General features: G+C 42.3%; 5 protein-coding genes across 5 annotated transcripts; 3 read left to right on the top strand and 2 right to left on the bottom strand.

Annotated features, from left to right (window-relative positions):
- The first annotated feature begins 739 nt into the window (after positions 1 to 739).
- Positions 740 to 1,650, top strand: LOC108059606 (serine protease 1). The gene has a single exon (XM_017144956.3). It carries the CDS (start codon positions 773 to 775, stop codon positions 1,583 to 1,585), a length of 813 nt encoding a protein of 270 aa, XP_017000445.2. The 5' UTR covers positions 740 to 772; the 3' UTR covers positions 1,586 to 1,650.
- A 949-nt stretch (positions 1,651 to 2,599) lies between these two features.
- LOC108059603 (C-type lectin domain family 4 member M-like) lies at positions 2,600 to 3,817 on the top strand. Its single transcript, XM_017144952.2, has one exon. The coding sequence runs from the start codon at positions 2,600 to 2,602 to the stop codon at positions 3,815 to 3,817; it is 1,218 nt and encodes a 405-aa protein (XP_017000441.2).
- Positions 3,818 to 3,876: 59 nt separating this feature from the next.
- Jon99Fii (Jonah 99Fii) lies at positions 3,877 to 4,843 on the bottom strand. The gene has a single exon (XM_017144957.2). It carries the CDS (start codon positions 4,830 to 4,832, stop codon positions 4,020 to 4,022), a length of 813 nt encoding a protein of 270 aa, XP_017000446.2. The 5' UTR covers positions 4,833 to 4,843; the 3' UTR covers positions 3,877 to 4,019.
- A 1,044-nt stretch (positions 4,844 to 5,887) lies between these two features.
- On the top strand, positions 5,888 to 7,802 carry PH4alphaSG2 (prolyl-4-hydroxylase-alpha SG2). Its single transcript, XM_017145133.3, has 5 exons — positions 5,888 to 6,135; positions 6,192 to 6,355; positions 6,409 to 7,382; positions 7,446 to 7,611; positions 7,668 to 7,802. Exons 1-5 carry the CDS (start codon positions 5,951 to 5,953, stop codon positions 7,760 to 7,762), a joined length of 1,584 nt encoding a protein of 527 aa, XP_017000622.2. The 5' UTR covers positions 5,888 to 5,950; the 3' UTR covers positions 7,763 to 7,802.
- PH4alphaMP (prolyl-4-hydroxylase-alpha MP) lies at positions 7,773 to 12,553 on the bottom strand. The gene is made up of 6 exons (XM_017145131.3): positions 12,316 to 12,553; positions 9,972 to 10,126; positions 9,756 to 9,912; positions 8,283 to 9,138; positions 7,999 to 8,164; positions 7,773 to 7,943 (listed from the first exon to the last, which is right to left on the bottom strand). The coding sequence occupies exons 1-6, from the start codon at positions 12,486 to 12,488 to the stop codon at positions 7,843 to 7,845; spliced, it is 1,608 nt and encodes a 535-aa protein (XP_017000620.2). The 5' UTR covers positions 12,489 to 12,553; the 3' UTR covers positions 7,773 to 7,842.
- Positions 12,554 to 13,075: the final 522 nt, after the last annotated feature.

Genomic DNA, 13,075 nt, shown 5'->3' with positions numbered 1-13,075 from the left:
ATAACAAAGAATTTATAGGAAGATGGGAGAATATTGTTTTTATTACTTAAGTATACAAAGGATCATAATAAAATATTGAGAAGGAAAGGTAAGGAAAAAACATATATCTTGAACATAATAAATATATAATACATAAAATAAAGGTGAGAAAAAATTATATATCTTTAAATTGATAAATATATAATACATCAAATATAACTGCGTTTAATAGTAAAAACTTTCCAAAGTAACGCTAATTGACAGGCGAAAATATTGAATGAAAACTGTTATCAGTTCCAGATGTCAAACGACTGTACTGATTTGCGATAATCAATTTCTAATTTATGATAGCTCTTAACCGATTATTTAAGTACATCACTATAATATCAATGCTCTTGTTTACGCTTCTTAAACCAAATTGATTAGGGATTTAATAGTCATGTTTGATACACACCAGGTGCAAGTTTACAAACTTTTCTTATCTGATTTATTATTTATGGAATTGAACTTTTTAAACTGATTTTTGCAAAATTGAAATAACAGTAGAGCACTGATATTGAAGAGCTAATGAATTTTATGCAGACGAGTTATTACAAACGTGATAACAACTAAGTAGCTGTCATAAATTCCCCAAAGACTCACTTCCTCCGCACTTATCAGCAAAAACTGACCACAATAAACGGCCCTCCATCCTCACAGGTTTTAGTTATTAGAACCTGATAGGGCTTCAGTTTTAGTATAAAAGGCGGTCAGTCTCTGGGAAAACCACAAGTTGTACACCGACCAGTCCAAGATGAAACTGTTCGTATTCCTGGCTCTGGCCGTGGCCACCGCCACCGCCTCAGTGATTCCTGCCACGGAGCAGGAGAAGCTCATTCCCGTTCCCGTGAAGGACGCCAAGATCCAGGGCAGGATCACCAACGGCTACCCCGCCTACGAGGGCAAGGTGCCCTACATCGTGGGCCTGCTCTTCAGCGGCAACGGCAACTGGTGGTGCGGAGGCTCCATCATCGGCAACACCTGGGTCCTGACCGCCGCCCACTGCACCAACGGCGCCAGCGGAGTGACCATCAACTACGGAGCCAGCATCCGCAACCAGCCGCAGTACACCCACTGGGTGGGCAGTGGCGACATCATCCAGCACCACCACTACAACAGCGGCAACCTGCACAACGACATTTCTTTGATCCGCACTCCTCATGTGGACTTCTGGAGCCTGGTCAACAGGGTGGAGCTGCCCAGCTACAACGATCGCTACCAGGACTACGCCGGCTGGTGGGCCGTGGCCTCCGGATGGGGAGGCACCTATGACGGAAGCCCACTCCCCGACTGGCTCCAGGCCGTCGACGTGCAGATCATGTCGCAGAGCGACTGCAGCCGCACCTGGTCCCTCCACGACAACATGATCTGCATCAACACCGACGGGGGAAGGTCCACCTGCGGAGGCGACTCCGGCGGCCCCCTGGTCACCCACGAGGGCAACCGCCTGGTCGGAGTGACCTCCTTCGTCTCGGGAGCCGGCTGCCAGGCCGGACACCCCGCCGTCTTCAGCCGCGTCACCGGATACCTCGACTGGATCCGCGACAACACCGGCATCTCCTACTAAGAGCCCCACCTTTCTCCTCCTTTATGGGGGTTTCCTAAATAAAAGTTTAAACATAAATGTAATAATAGAGTTTTGCATCTGAAAAGGGAATATAGGACCAAGAAAGGATTCAGCTAAACTGATAAAGTAGGGCTGATATCATATAAAGTTACCATAAAATAAAACTGTAACCATCAGCATTAAATGGTGAATAATAATATTTTTTATTGATTTTATCGATTGTTCGTAGTCTATATTTCATTGTCCCATTGACAAATAAAATTAGCTTCGTCGCTACACATATAAACAAACATTTCTGCGTTTTCTATTTGAATGCAGTTCTCGTCTTTGCTATTGGTCGGTTGATACGCTTGCCAATTTAAGAAGGGAGCTGGTCTTCCAGAAGCCACTGAAATAAGCCAATAATATTGGTTTGGGAGTTTCGCCTTTATGGCGTTGAGTTCCTGATCGTCTCGGATGGCAGCCATATATTTTAGTAGTAGTGTCTAAAAAGCGGATTGACTCATTGTATTGCGTGACAACCGATGCTCTTTCGATGTATTACGTTACAAATAAAAAAAAATGCAAAACGTTTTTTACACTTACAACAACTGTTGACACCATACAACAAATTTATAGTGCCCCGTTCTAACGTTACCGTAAGTTACTGTACGTTCCCGAAAAACCAAGGTCGATGAGGATTAAAATAGGTCCCTGCTTAGGGAAGTAACAAGAAATTCTTATAAAACGCTGATCTTACCTGTGGCCTATCGATTATATTCGGTTGGCCTGAAGTGGCCTGCACTTGCAGATTAGAGCCGTAAAGAAAGATCTGTAACTTAAACCCTACAAGGGTGCAAAGCTAGCACTTGTAATCCTTAGGTTCAGGCCACTTGAGCCCGACCATACTTTTATAAGAATTTCATGTTAGCTACGTAAGCAAAGACTTCGGGAAATAACATCAGTTTGTATACAGAACTCAACAGTGAAGGTTGTTTTCCTTATACGAAGAGCGCTCGTTGTGAAACACTCGAAATGTTTAAGTCTGCCAGTTATATTCTGTGCTGCTGTGCTGTCTTCGCTTTGCAAGGATCTTGGGCAGCATCCCCGGAAAAAGGACAATCCGTGTGTCTACTGAGTGATCCACCCAACCAATGTGGCCAATTCTGCCTGAGAACACTGGGCCCGATGCAATCCAAGTTGGCCTCCATCGAAGGCAAGCAGGATGTCATGCAGACCAAACTCCTGGCGGTTCAATCCAGGCTGGAAGCACAGAGGACATCCCTAATGTCCAAGCTGGAAGACCAGACGACGTCCTTAAAGAGCGAACTGGATGGCCAACTTAAAGGACAGAACACAGAAATCCAAAGCAAGCTGGACAGCCAACTTCAGGCAGTACAATCTGCAATTAAGGAAGAGAAAACAGAAATCCAAAGCAAGATGGATGGCCAACTTCAAACGGTAAACTCCACGCTGGAAGCCCAGGGATCCAAACTGAATCACCAACTTCAGGCATTGCAATCCGCATTGGAAGCACAGCAGGTAGCAGAACAAAGCAGGCTGGACAGTCAACTTCTGGCGTTGCAATCCGAAATGAAGGCACTCCACACTAACATTGTGAATAGTATACTTCTGGCGGTTCAGGAAAAGCTGGACGAGCATAAGGCTGATCTGCAGGAATCCTTAAAGAAAATGATCACCAGAGAGGACTTCGAGGCTAGAGTGAACGAAACAGAAGGCAAAATTGGGGCTGTTCAGGCCAATCTGCCGGCATTACAGACCGCAATTGAACACCAACTGAATGCGCTTCAAAATCAATCAGGAAGTCAACAAAAGACTCTTCTGGAAAACCTTTCCAAAATGAATTCAAAGATCGCACCACCAAAGTTCGAGCTTATAGGATCTAGATACTTTTATATTGAACAGAATCTTAAGCAAAATTGGTCAACGGCTGCAGCATCTTGTCGTCAAATGGGAGGATATCTCGCTGCCTTCCGAGACGAGCAGGAATGGAGTGCCGTTACACTGAAACTTCGAAATGATTGGTATTGGATTGGCATCAACGATATAGACAACGAGGACGAGTTCGTATCAGTAGCTTCTGGCAGACCAGCACCCTTTTTTTTATGGAATAGTGGCGAACCGGACCATTTACTCAATCAGGACTGCGTTGGGATAAAGAATACAGAAATGTATGATTCTCCGTGTCGCGATGAAGAGTTGTTTATTTGCCAATGGGACAATGAAATATAGACAGTACACAAAACAAGTGAATTCCTAGTAAGCAATATTAAATAAAACATAATTTAGAATTTGAGATTTTTGGAGTTTTATTCTTTTATGGTAACTTTATATGATATCATCAAGCTCAACAATGTTAGAACTCAGCCAGATATTCCCGCTTCAGATACAAAACCCTGTTATTACATTTATGTTTAAACTTTTATTTAGGCTCTTAGTAAGAGATGCCGGTGTTGTCGCGGATCCAGTCGAGGTATCCGGTGACGCGGCTGAAGACGGCGGGGTGTCCGGCCTGGCAGCCGGCTCCCGAGACGAAGGAGGTCACTCCGACCAGGCGGTTGCCCTCGTGGGTGACCAGGGGGCCGCCGGAGTCGCCTCCGCAGGTGGACCTTCCCCCGTCGGTGTTGATGCAGATCATGTTGTCGTGGAGGGACCAGGTGCGGCTGCAGTCGCTCTGCGACATGATCTGCACGTCGACGGCCTGGAGCCAGTCGGGGAGTGGGCTTCCGTCATAGGTGCCTCCCCATCCGGAGGCCACGGCCCACCAGCCGGCGTAGTCCTGGTAGCGATCGTTGTAGCTGGGCAGCTCCACCCTGTTGACCAGGCTCCAGAAGTCCACATGAGGAGTGCGGATCAAAGAAATGTCGTTGTGCAGGTTGCCGCTGTTGTAGTGGTGGTGCTGGATGATGTCGCCACTGCCCACCCAGTGGGTGTACTGCGGCTGGTTGCGGATGCTGGCTCCGTAGTTGATGGTCACTCCGCTGGCGCCGTTGGTGCAGTGGGCGGCGGTCAGGACCCAGGTGTTGCCGATGATGGAGCCTCCGCACCACCAGTTGCCGTTGCCGCTGAAGAGCAGGCCCACGATGTAGGGCACCTTGCCCTCGTAGGCGGGGTAGCCGTTGGTGATCCTGCCCTGGATCTTGGCGTCCTTCACGGGAACGGGAATGAGCTTCTCCTGCTCCGTGGCAGGAATCACGGAGGCGGTGGCTGCGGCCACGGCCAGAGCCAGGAATACGAACAGTTTCATCTTGGACTGGTCGTTGTGGAACTTGTGGCTCCTCCAGAAAGTCACCGCCCTTTTATACCTACGACTTATCATTTCATAGATTTCTTGTCGCGTGTCACGGAAACTGAGCGCCCATATATTTGGCCAACTTTCTGTTACGATAAGTTAAGCTGGTTGATAAGAATTAAATTATTGTCAGTACTTGATGTTTGCACACACCATAGAAATTCGAAATAACCTAAACCGGTTATGAATGGGAATAAATTATGATTTACTTGTTATATTGTTAAGTCTATTAAATTAATAACAAATCGGCTAGATAATTAACTTTTAATAAATTTAAATGATAATTAATTCTTTTTAACAATTATATATTCATCTATCATGCATCTAAACCACAGCCTTATCGGTTCTAAAAACTACTTTTGGATGTCTGTAAAAATCAATGGTTGTATATTATGGACTAAATTTTAGAATGACAAGATTTGTCGGCAGATAACGCAGGTACAAGATTGTATGAAAGTGTCAAGTTTGTAATAATTTTACTATCAGCAAAAATGGGGCTTTAAATTTCTTTTTATTTTTCACATTTCAAGGCCAAATAACTTTCAGCCACAAAAGAGCTTTAATAAAATGACTAGTGAATTTTTTAGTAGACCTGTCTTTAAATAAATATATCATAGTCATGAAATAATCATACACTAAACATGTTGAGTGGTAAAACATGTATAGGTCGAGTTTAAGAAATAAATATTTAAATATAAATATAAAATATAATAAAATATAATATAATATAAATATAAAATTTCAGAATAAAAATATATCCCTTTTGAATGTTAAAAAAATTTAGTATTGAAACATTCTCTCATTTTAACATTAATTATTGAAGAGCTATAAAAATTCTAAGGAAAGAGAGGGAGAGATTTGTAGATACTTAGAACGAGTTGTTTGTTTAGCATCGCTTGTTTGGGAGTTTGCGCCTGACATCTTTGTTTGCACAGCGTTTTTGTCTGGATACGTGACACTTTCCAAATGGAAAAATATATCGTTCTATTTGGCCCACTCCATTTGGGAACTTGGATATCTCTGGTCGCGGCAGTCTCTATAAGTCGGTCTTGGTTCTCAGTTCTGTGTTCACAATGTCGCTTCGAAATGGCCTGTTTTTCGGTATATTCCTCTATACAATTTTAAGTGTAGCCGTGAAAGGAGAGTTTTACTCATCGGTGGATAGTATGCAGGATTTATCCCAAGTGGAACAGGAGCTCCTAAATGCCACGCGTTCGTACTTGGAGACCCAGCAAAACCAGCTCAACTTTTATCGCAGGTAAACCTTATAATACCAAAGTATTTAGTCCAGAGAGTAATTCCAATATTTAATAGATATGTGGAGCAGATAAAACGGGAACATGAGTGGGCCATGGGACAATTAAAACTGGATGACTATCTGGGTCATCCTTTACACGCATTTAGATTGATCAAGCGATTGGTTCAGGATTGGGATGCGCTGGTCTTTGAATCCATACTGGAAAACAAACCCAGAGAAGGTGGGTATTATAGTTCTTTAAAGAAAACCCCTTAATAAGATCTTTTTTCCCAGATTTCCGTGAATTTGTGGAGGTTTTGGGCAGGGATTTGGGCTATCCCGATCAAACGGAGCTTCAGGGAGCCATCAAAGGCTTAGCCCGTCTACAGAAAGTCTATAATCTCACGACCTCCGATTTGGCCGATGGTGTTATAAATGGTATCGGCTATGACTCTGAGTTGCATTGGCGTGAGTGTTATGAAATAGGCGTACAACTCTTTGATCTCGGGGATTACGAGAGATCCCTCGAGTGGCTACAGGTGGCGTTCGTCCTTCTGCGAAATAGTCCCCTAGAGGAGAAGGATGAGAATAAGTACTTGTCTGATATCAGGGAATATGCAGCCATGGCCAACTTTGAGTTGGGTAATCCCAAGAGAGGCGCAAGACTTTTGAATCAGATCCTCGAGCCGGAACCCAAACATTCCGCGGAGCAAACTCGGAAATATCTGGAGAGCAGGGAGCCAGGAAAGAATATTCAAGAGAAGAATCCCTCTTGGTTTTCTAATTATACAAGACTTTGCCAGGGAAGAAGATTACCTGAGGAATCGAGTGGAAATCCCCTGAAATGCTATCTAGATGGAAAGCGCCACGCCTACTTTATCTTGGCTCCCCTGCAAGTGGAACCCGTTCACTTGGATCCCGAGATAAACATCTATCACGGAATGCTGAGCTCCCAACAGATCCTATCCGTCTTTATAGAGGCAGACAAGGAGGAGATGGTTCGATCCGCCGTCGCAGGAGAAGGTGGAAAGCGCACTGTGCGGGATCTGCGGGTCAGTCAGCAAACTTGGCTGGATTACAAGGCCCCGGTAATGAAGTACATAAGCCATGTTATCCAGTTCGTATCCGGATTCGATATAGCCGGGGCGGAATTCATGCAGGTGGCCAACTATGGAGTTGGTGGCCAGTACGAACCGCATCCGGATTACTTTGAGGTCAATCTGCCCACGCAATTCAAGGGAGATCGCATCTCCACCAGCATGTTTTATGTGGGTTTCACATCTTTATCATAAATCTTTTAAATATTTCTAAAAATATTCCCTTTTTCTTAGCTCTCTGATGTAGAACAAGGTGGTTATACGGTATTTACCAAGCTGAATGTCTTCCTGCCTCCTGTGAAAGGAGCCTTGGTTATGTGGCACAATCTTCATCGATCTCTGGATGTGGATGTGCGCACTCTGCACGCCGGCTGCCCAGTTATCGTGGGTTCCAAAAGGAGTAAGTCAGGTGAACTCATCCATTTATATATCCTAAATTTGTTTATCCCAAAACAGTTGGAAACATCTGGATGCACTCGGGCTACCAGGAATTCCGGCGACCCTGCAACCTTACCTCAGATAGCTACAAATCCGTTGCCTATCGGGATTGAGTGTAATTCGTACTTTTAATAAATTAATATCTTACTTTAATGAGTGGTTTTCTTATTTGTTACACAAAATCAATACGAAATCAGTCAAAGTCCCTGTAATGCAATGAGATTTCCTGGTTCCTTTGTAGCTCGCAGGGTCTTACTTTATCCTGATGGCGTTCTCGAACCCAAACGTTGGCAACTGGGGATTAGGAATCGTTTTATAGGGCTATTTTTCAGCAATGGGCTATACCTACTCCACTTGCTGCCCTGAAGAACGGGACAGGCGGCGTGTTTGGTGCGATAGTCCTGGTCTCCCGAAGGATGAAGATTGTACCAGAAGAGCAGGCTGCCCATTTCGGGGGTCACGAGCAGGGGCAAAAAGGGGAAGGCGGTTCCACCTCCAGCTTCAACATCTGAGAGCTGCAAAAAATTTACCAATTTAAAGTAGTAACTTTTTACAAATTTCGATTTTTTGTTTTGGGTTTTTAAGTCAAAGCGTTTTTAAGATACAATTTTTTTTATAGATTTAGAAACTCACGTAATATATGCCCGTGGCGATGCGGTTGCCAAGAAAATCCTCCTCCTGGTAAACGTGATTTTCGGGAAAGCTGTCCCAATGGGGCTCGTAATGCCCACCGATTCCATAGTTTGCCACCTGCAGATCCTCCGCATAGTCCATGTCCAGACCCGAGAAGTCAGCCATATGTTGGCTTAAAAGTTTAGTCACCGCATTCCTGGAATAATTGAAGGAGGCACCTTGACTGGTGCGAAAGGCGGCTGCAGTGGATTCTCCACTTCCTCCTAGGGAATACACAGTGGATCTTTTTATCCTGGGACGGGCTGTTCTCTGTAGGAATTCCGAGTCCTGAGAGCTAACCACCTGGTGCAGCTGTACTACTAAAGGATCCAAGCTAAGCTCCTCCAATTTGAAAGGAGCATATCCTAAGTGACTTTTTCTCAGGCGACACCTGAGATTTCGCTGCTTGGAAGGAGGTGGAGTTAATTCCCCACGGCAAACCTGCTCGTACATCCGAAATTCCCGGGATTCATGGTAGTCCCCCGGTCTTCTAGCTGTCATGTGGAGCAGCCCGTTCTTATCCCCATCCGTTATTAACTCCTCCAGATGCTGGCGAGCCTCCAGCAGGTGACTCCTCTCATCCGGTTCAATGGACAGCACATGGTTCACCAGACTCAAGGCACTCTCGTGGGCACCCATCTCCCGATGGTATTCCACCACCGCCTCCATGAAGTCCAGGGAGGAGGATTCCGAGCCGTAGGACTGTTCGCCGAGCAACTGCATCGACTGCTGCAGCCAGGGAACCGTGTGGTTGTAGTCCCTCAGAGCGTACAGATGCTGACCGAGCACAAAGCAATCCTGCCAGGACATGGCCGAACTGAAAGGGAATACATATTTATCAAAATTATAGCTTCGGAATTGCACATTCAAAAATTAGGTTTGATTAATCAGATTAAAAATGTTACTAGCTTTAATGATAACATATATTTTCAGTAAAATTGAATATGAGAAACTGAAGCTGATGAATAGTATTACTTAATTGACTTAGAATGTTAAAATGATACTGATGCATAGGGAATTTAATATATTAAAATGTGAATTCTTTCAAAATTATTAAAAGAAAAATGTAAAATAAATAGTTAAACATTAACTAACCTAGAATATCAAATATATTATTAAGTTTAGTTTATTGAGTAGGGTACTTATAATATGTATCAAAACCATAATTTTCACAACAATTATATGAACCAAACAAGCACTATAAACTTTTTAGGTCACTTCCTTTCCCACTTTTGGAGGTTTCATTTCGCAGTCTCAAATTCACATCATGAAATGGGTACCCGGAATAGGAAAATATAATTGCTGCTTTGTTAAGATGCGACACCAAGTTAAACTGCTCATAAAGTTTAAGACTTTGTTGAGTAGGCAATTAATAAGCAATGTGCTGGCAATCAAGTACAAATACTTATTTAGTTATAATATGTTTTTAGTCACCCATATTTAACGCCATTTAGAATTCCACTGGCCAACTCGGCCACATCCAATTGATAGGTCTGCTGAAGCCGAGTGAGAGCAATTGCTGAACCCACAAAATCGTCCGCCGAAGGAAAGCTTAGATTCGCCCTATATCTGGCCATCATCTCGAGGTAGTCTATAATGTTAAAGATTGAGTTATTTCTTATATACACTACATTTTTATTCTAAACCTACTTGAACGACTCGAATCCGCCGAAACACTGCCCTCGAAGGTCTCCCAGTCGCTGTGAAGGCGTTTAATTAGCCGGAACGCGTTCACCGGATTGTTGAGGTAGTCATCGATTCCATCGGCGGCATTCAGGTGCTCCACGCGGATGGCATCGATCTCGCTGAGATCATAAACAAAGTAACCATTAATCAGACTCATAACTAAGGGAATTTGCATAAATTAAGTTAGTTTCGAATGGACAAACTAAAACTAAAAATTCTCTGGCTAATATACACTGGTAAAATGGAACTCGAGCTGGAAAATAAAATTAATTGCTTATTTTAAGCAGACAAATTGAAACTGATATTATAGGCAACACTATAATTTAACGGGGGGAGGTACAGAAATATTTATTCTAATTAATGAGATCAAGGAACCAGATTAAAGAAACATCTACACTGATAAAAATAAATAGATGTTCTTGTTTAAATATCTAACCACATATTTTTAAGGTTTCTACATATTTAAAGCTAAAAATCTTTAAGAAAAAAATCCTTAGTAGTAACATTAGTATAAATTAGAACTTTTTCACAGTGTTAATGGCTATAAACACCTGCTGATTGCAACCATTTTTCAGAATTAACGTACAAAAAATTGCTTAAAAATACACAGCAATATTCAGTTATTTATAAGAATAGAGGGTTATCGCTGGGTTAGCTGTTTTGTATAATTAACGCATTTATTTTCACGCCTGTCGCCTGCATTGCGGCTCATTTAGAAGTCATTAAGTTGGGAGCGTAACCATAATCCCAATCTAGTTCTCAGTTCTTTTGTTCGCGACTTTATGGAACTGATGATTAAGTGGCAGCACTTGTTCCCAATAAATATATTTTATTTCTGCTCAAAAAGGGGACGCCATCCACAATGAGTAGCCCGAAATAATACAATTGTTTCTTACACGATTCGAAAATGAGAGAAAAAGACCAGTTTTCTGACTCAGGTAGGTATAAATATTATACTTTACAATTTGTTAACGGTTTCTTATTAGATAGCCAGGAATCCGGTTTGCGAAATGCGCATGATAAACAAAATAATACTGTATATTATGCATATCTGAGGCGATGATTGCACCATATTTCAAGACTCGCAAATATGCCAAGTCGATGACACTTATTTCGGGACAACAAAATAAACCAAATAGGCGGCAACTGTTTCTTAGATCCGCCGGGAAAGATCGAACGATCGATCGATATCTCGGGAATGGTAGCGATATGGCAATCGATTTTGTCGCCAAGATAATTAAATGCAAGGTTCCGAAAGTTGTGTGCTTTATATGAGCCATTAATTAGTATAATAACCGGCGCAAATAAATCAAGCCAAGAAATAGGAGAAATTAGCAGCACATAAAATAAATAGCGCCCAGTGCAGCCAAAACAAATGGCATCGGTTAGGGAATTAACAAATCGCTGGGTTGCCATTCACTTTTATGGCAACCGGTCATCAGGTTGTTCCATCGCAAAATCTGCATAATTGTAATAAAACCAAGTGAAGCTAACTAGAATTTAATATCTCGGTGTGCCATCTCTCCCACATCCGAATCGCTAATTAGCCAAAAACAAACTGAAATCTGCCCACCGAGTTCGAGATATTAATTTTCAATTCAATGCACGTGGGCGGTCATCCACGCATGTGAAATGAAAAATTCATACTCGGATGCCCGCTGACATCTGTCAATTGTTTTTCACATTATTGAATCAGAAATATTTTCTGACAATTCTGTAAACTATCATTGGCTTGTGCGAGAGATGAGCAGCTCATTTGCATCTGATTAAAACCGACCATCTGGATGGATGGCAAAATGAGTATTGATAAGTAGGCTCGGCTAGAACCTGAAAAACTTTCCATTTTAATCTGGCTTCCTAATGCCTTCTCACTGGTGGAAGAATGGTCTTTGAATTCCTTTTAATGGAGTTCATTCCACTGTCATCAAATTTACATATTTATTTAATTGGAATTTTATTATCAACTTTTGAATTCTACTCATATTTTATGCACAATAAGTGTTTGTTTATGTTGTCATCGTAAAAGGTGTCAAAATAACTTTTGCTCAGGATACTTTTTTAATTTATTAATAAAAATTGTTATTAATATACTGGGTTTGGAATCTTGTTTGTATAAAGTTGTTAGGAATTTTTAAGTCTTTGCGAATTAAAATTAAAAAAAAAATTATTCAAAAAGTTGTAGTAAACAAAGGTTTTTTTTAGGGTTTCCTTAAAATTGTAAAAAAAAATTCAATAAAATAGGTAATTTATTTACTATACATTTTTTAAATTTCCTTATTAAAAAGTCTTAAATTTCTATAATTTGTACCTCTGCAACGCCTCAGCTTGTTGATTAATTTCATTTACATAATTCTGCAGTTCTGCCAGGAGGACAACCTCCGTTTCGAATAACTTTTCGAGACCCGAGGTGGAACTGAAGAACTCGCCGTGACAGGATAATACCTGCAGCACCAAAAAAAGGACACCCGTGGCCGAAATCATATCACTTAACCGATAAAATGACACCGGCTCTCGAATTGCGGATCGCGGTTTATTTTGCTTGCTACTCGAGCCGCGATTCGTTGGAAACTGTTTTCAGTCGGCGGCAAAAGCGACGATCTTCCAAAGATCTGATGAGAAAAAGCTCGGGGCGTTTGTGATGAAGCGTTTTTTTTCGAGCTGCGGGTGCGGATCGAGCAGTTCCAGCTTTCGAATCGAATGGAACGGAATCTCTTGGAATCTGTGGTCAAAGAACTGCCCGCGGGGGCCGAAAGTTCTGCTTCAATGGAGCCCATAAAGTCTATAAAGTAAAGTGGGTACTTGGCCAGGTTCAATAAACTGAATCGTGCTTGTACATTTACATAGCTTCGAAGTTCTGGCAGTTATACTAGGAATCCAGGAATCATAACGCAACCTTTAAGAATTTCAGAGCGAATTTCCCTTGGTAATTACTTTCACTTTGCTGCTCGCAGCAGTTGTCACTTCACAGGCCCCGCAAAATATTCACAAAATATTCAAATCTCCCAACGAAACTTTGCCCGTGAACTTGTTTATGCAAATGAAGCCGGCAAATGAATACGCAACTGGCT

This window comes from Drosophila takahashii, chromosome 3R (genome assembly GCF_030179915.1).
Source record: "Drosophila takahashii strain IR98-3 E-12201 chromosome 3R, DtakHiC1v2, whole genome shotgun sequence".
Classification (NCBI taxonomy): domain Eukaryota; kingdom Metazoa; phylum Arthropoda; class Insecta; order Diptera; family Drosophilidae; genus Drosophila; species Drosophila takahashii.
Note: the sequence above shows the minus strand (reverse complement) of the source record. Positions and strands in the feature narration are given on the sequence as shown.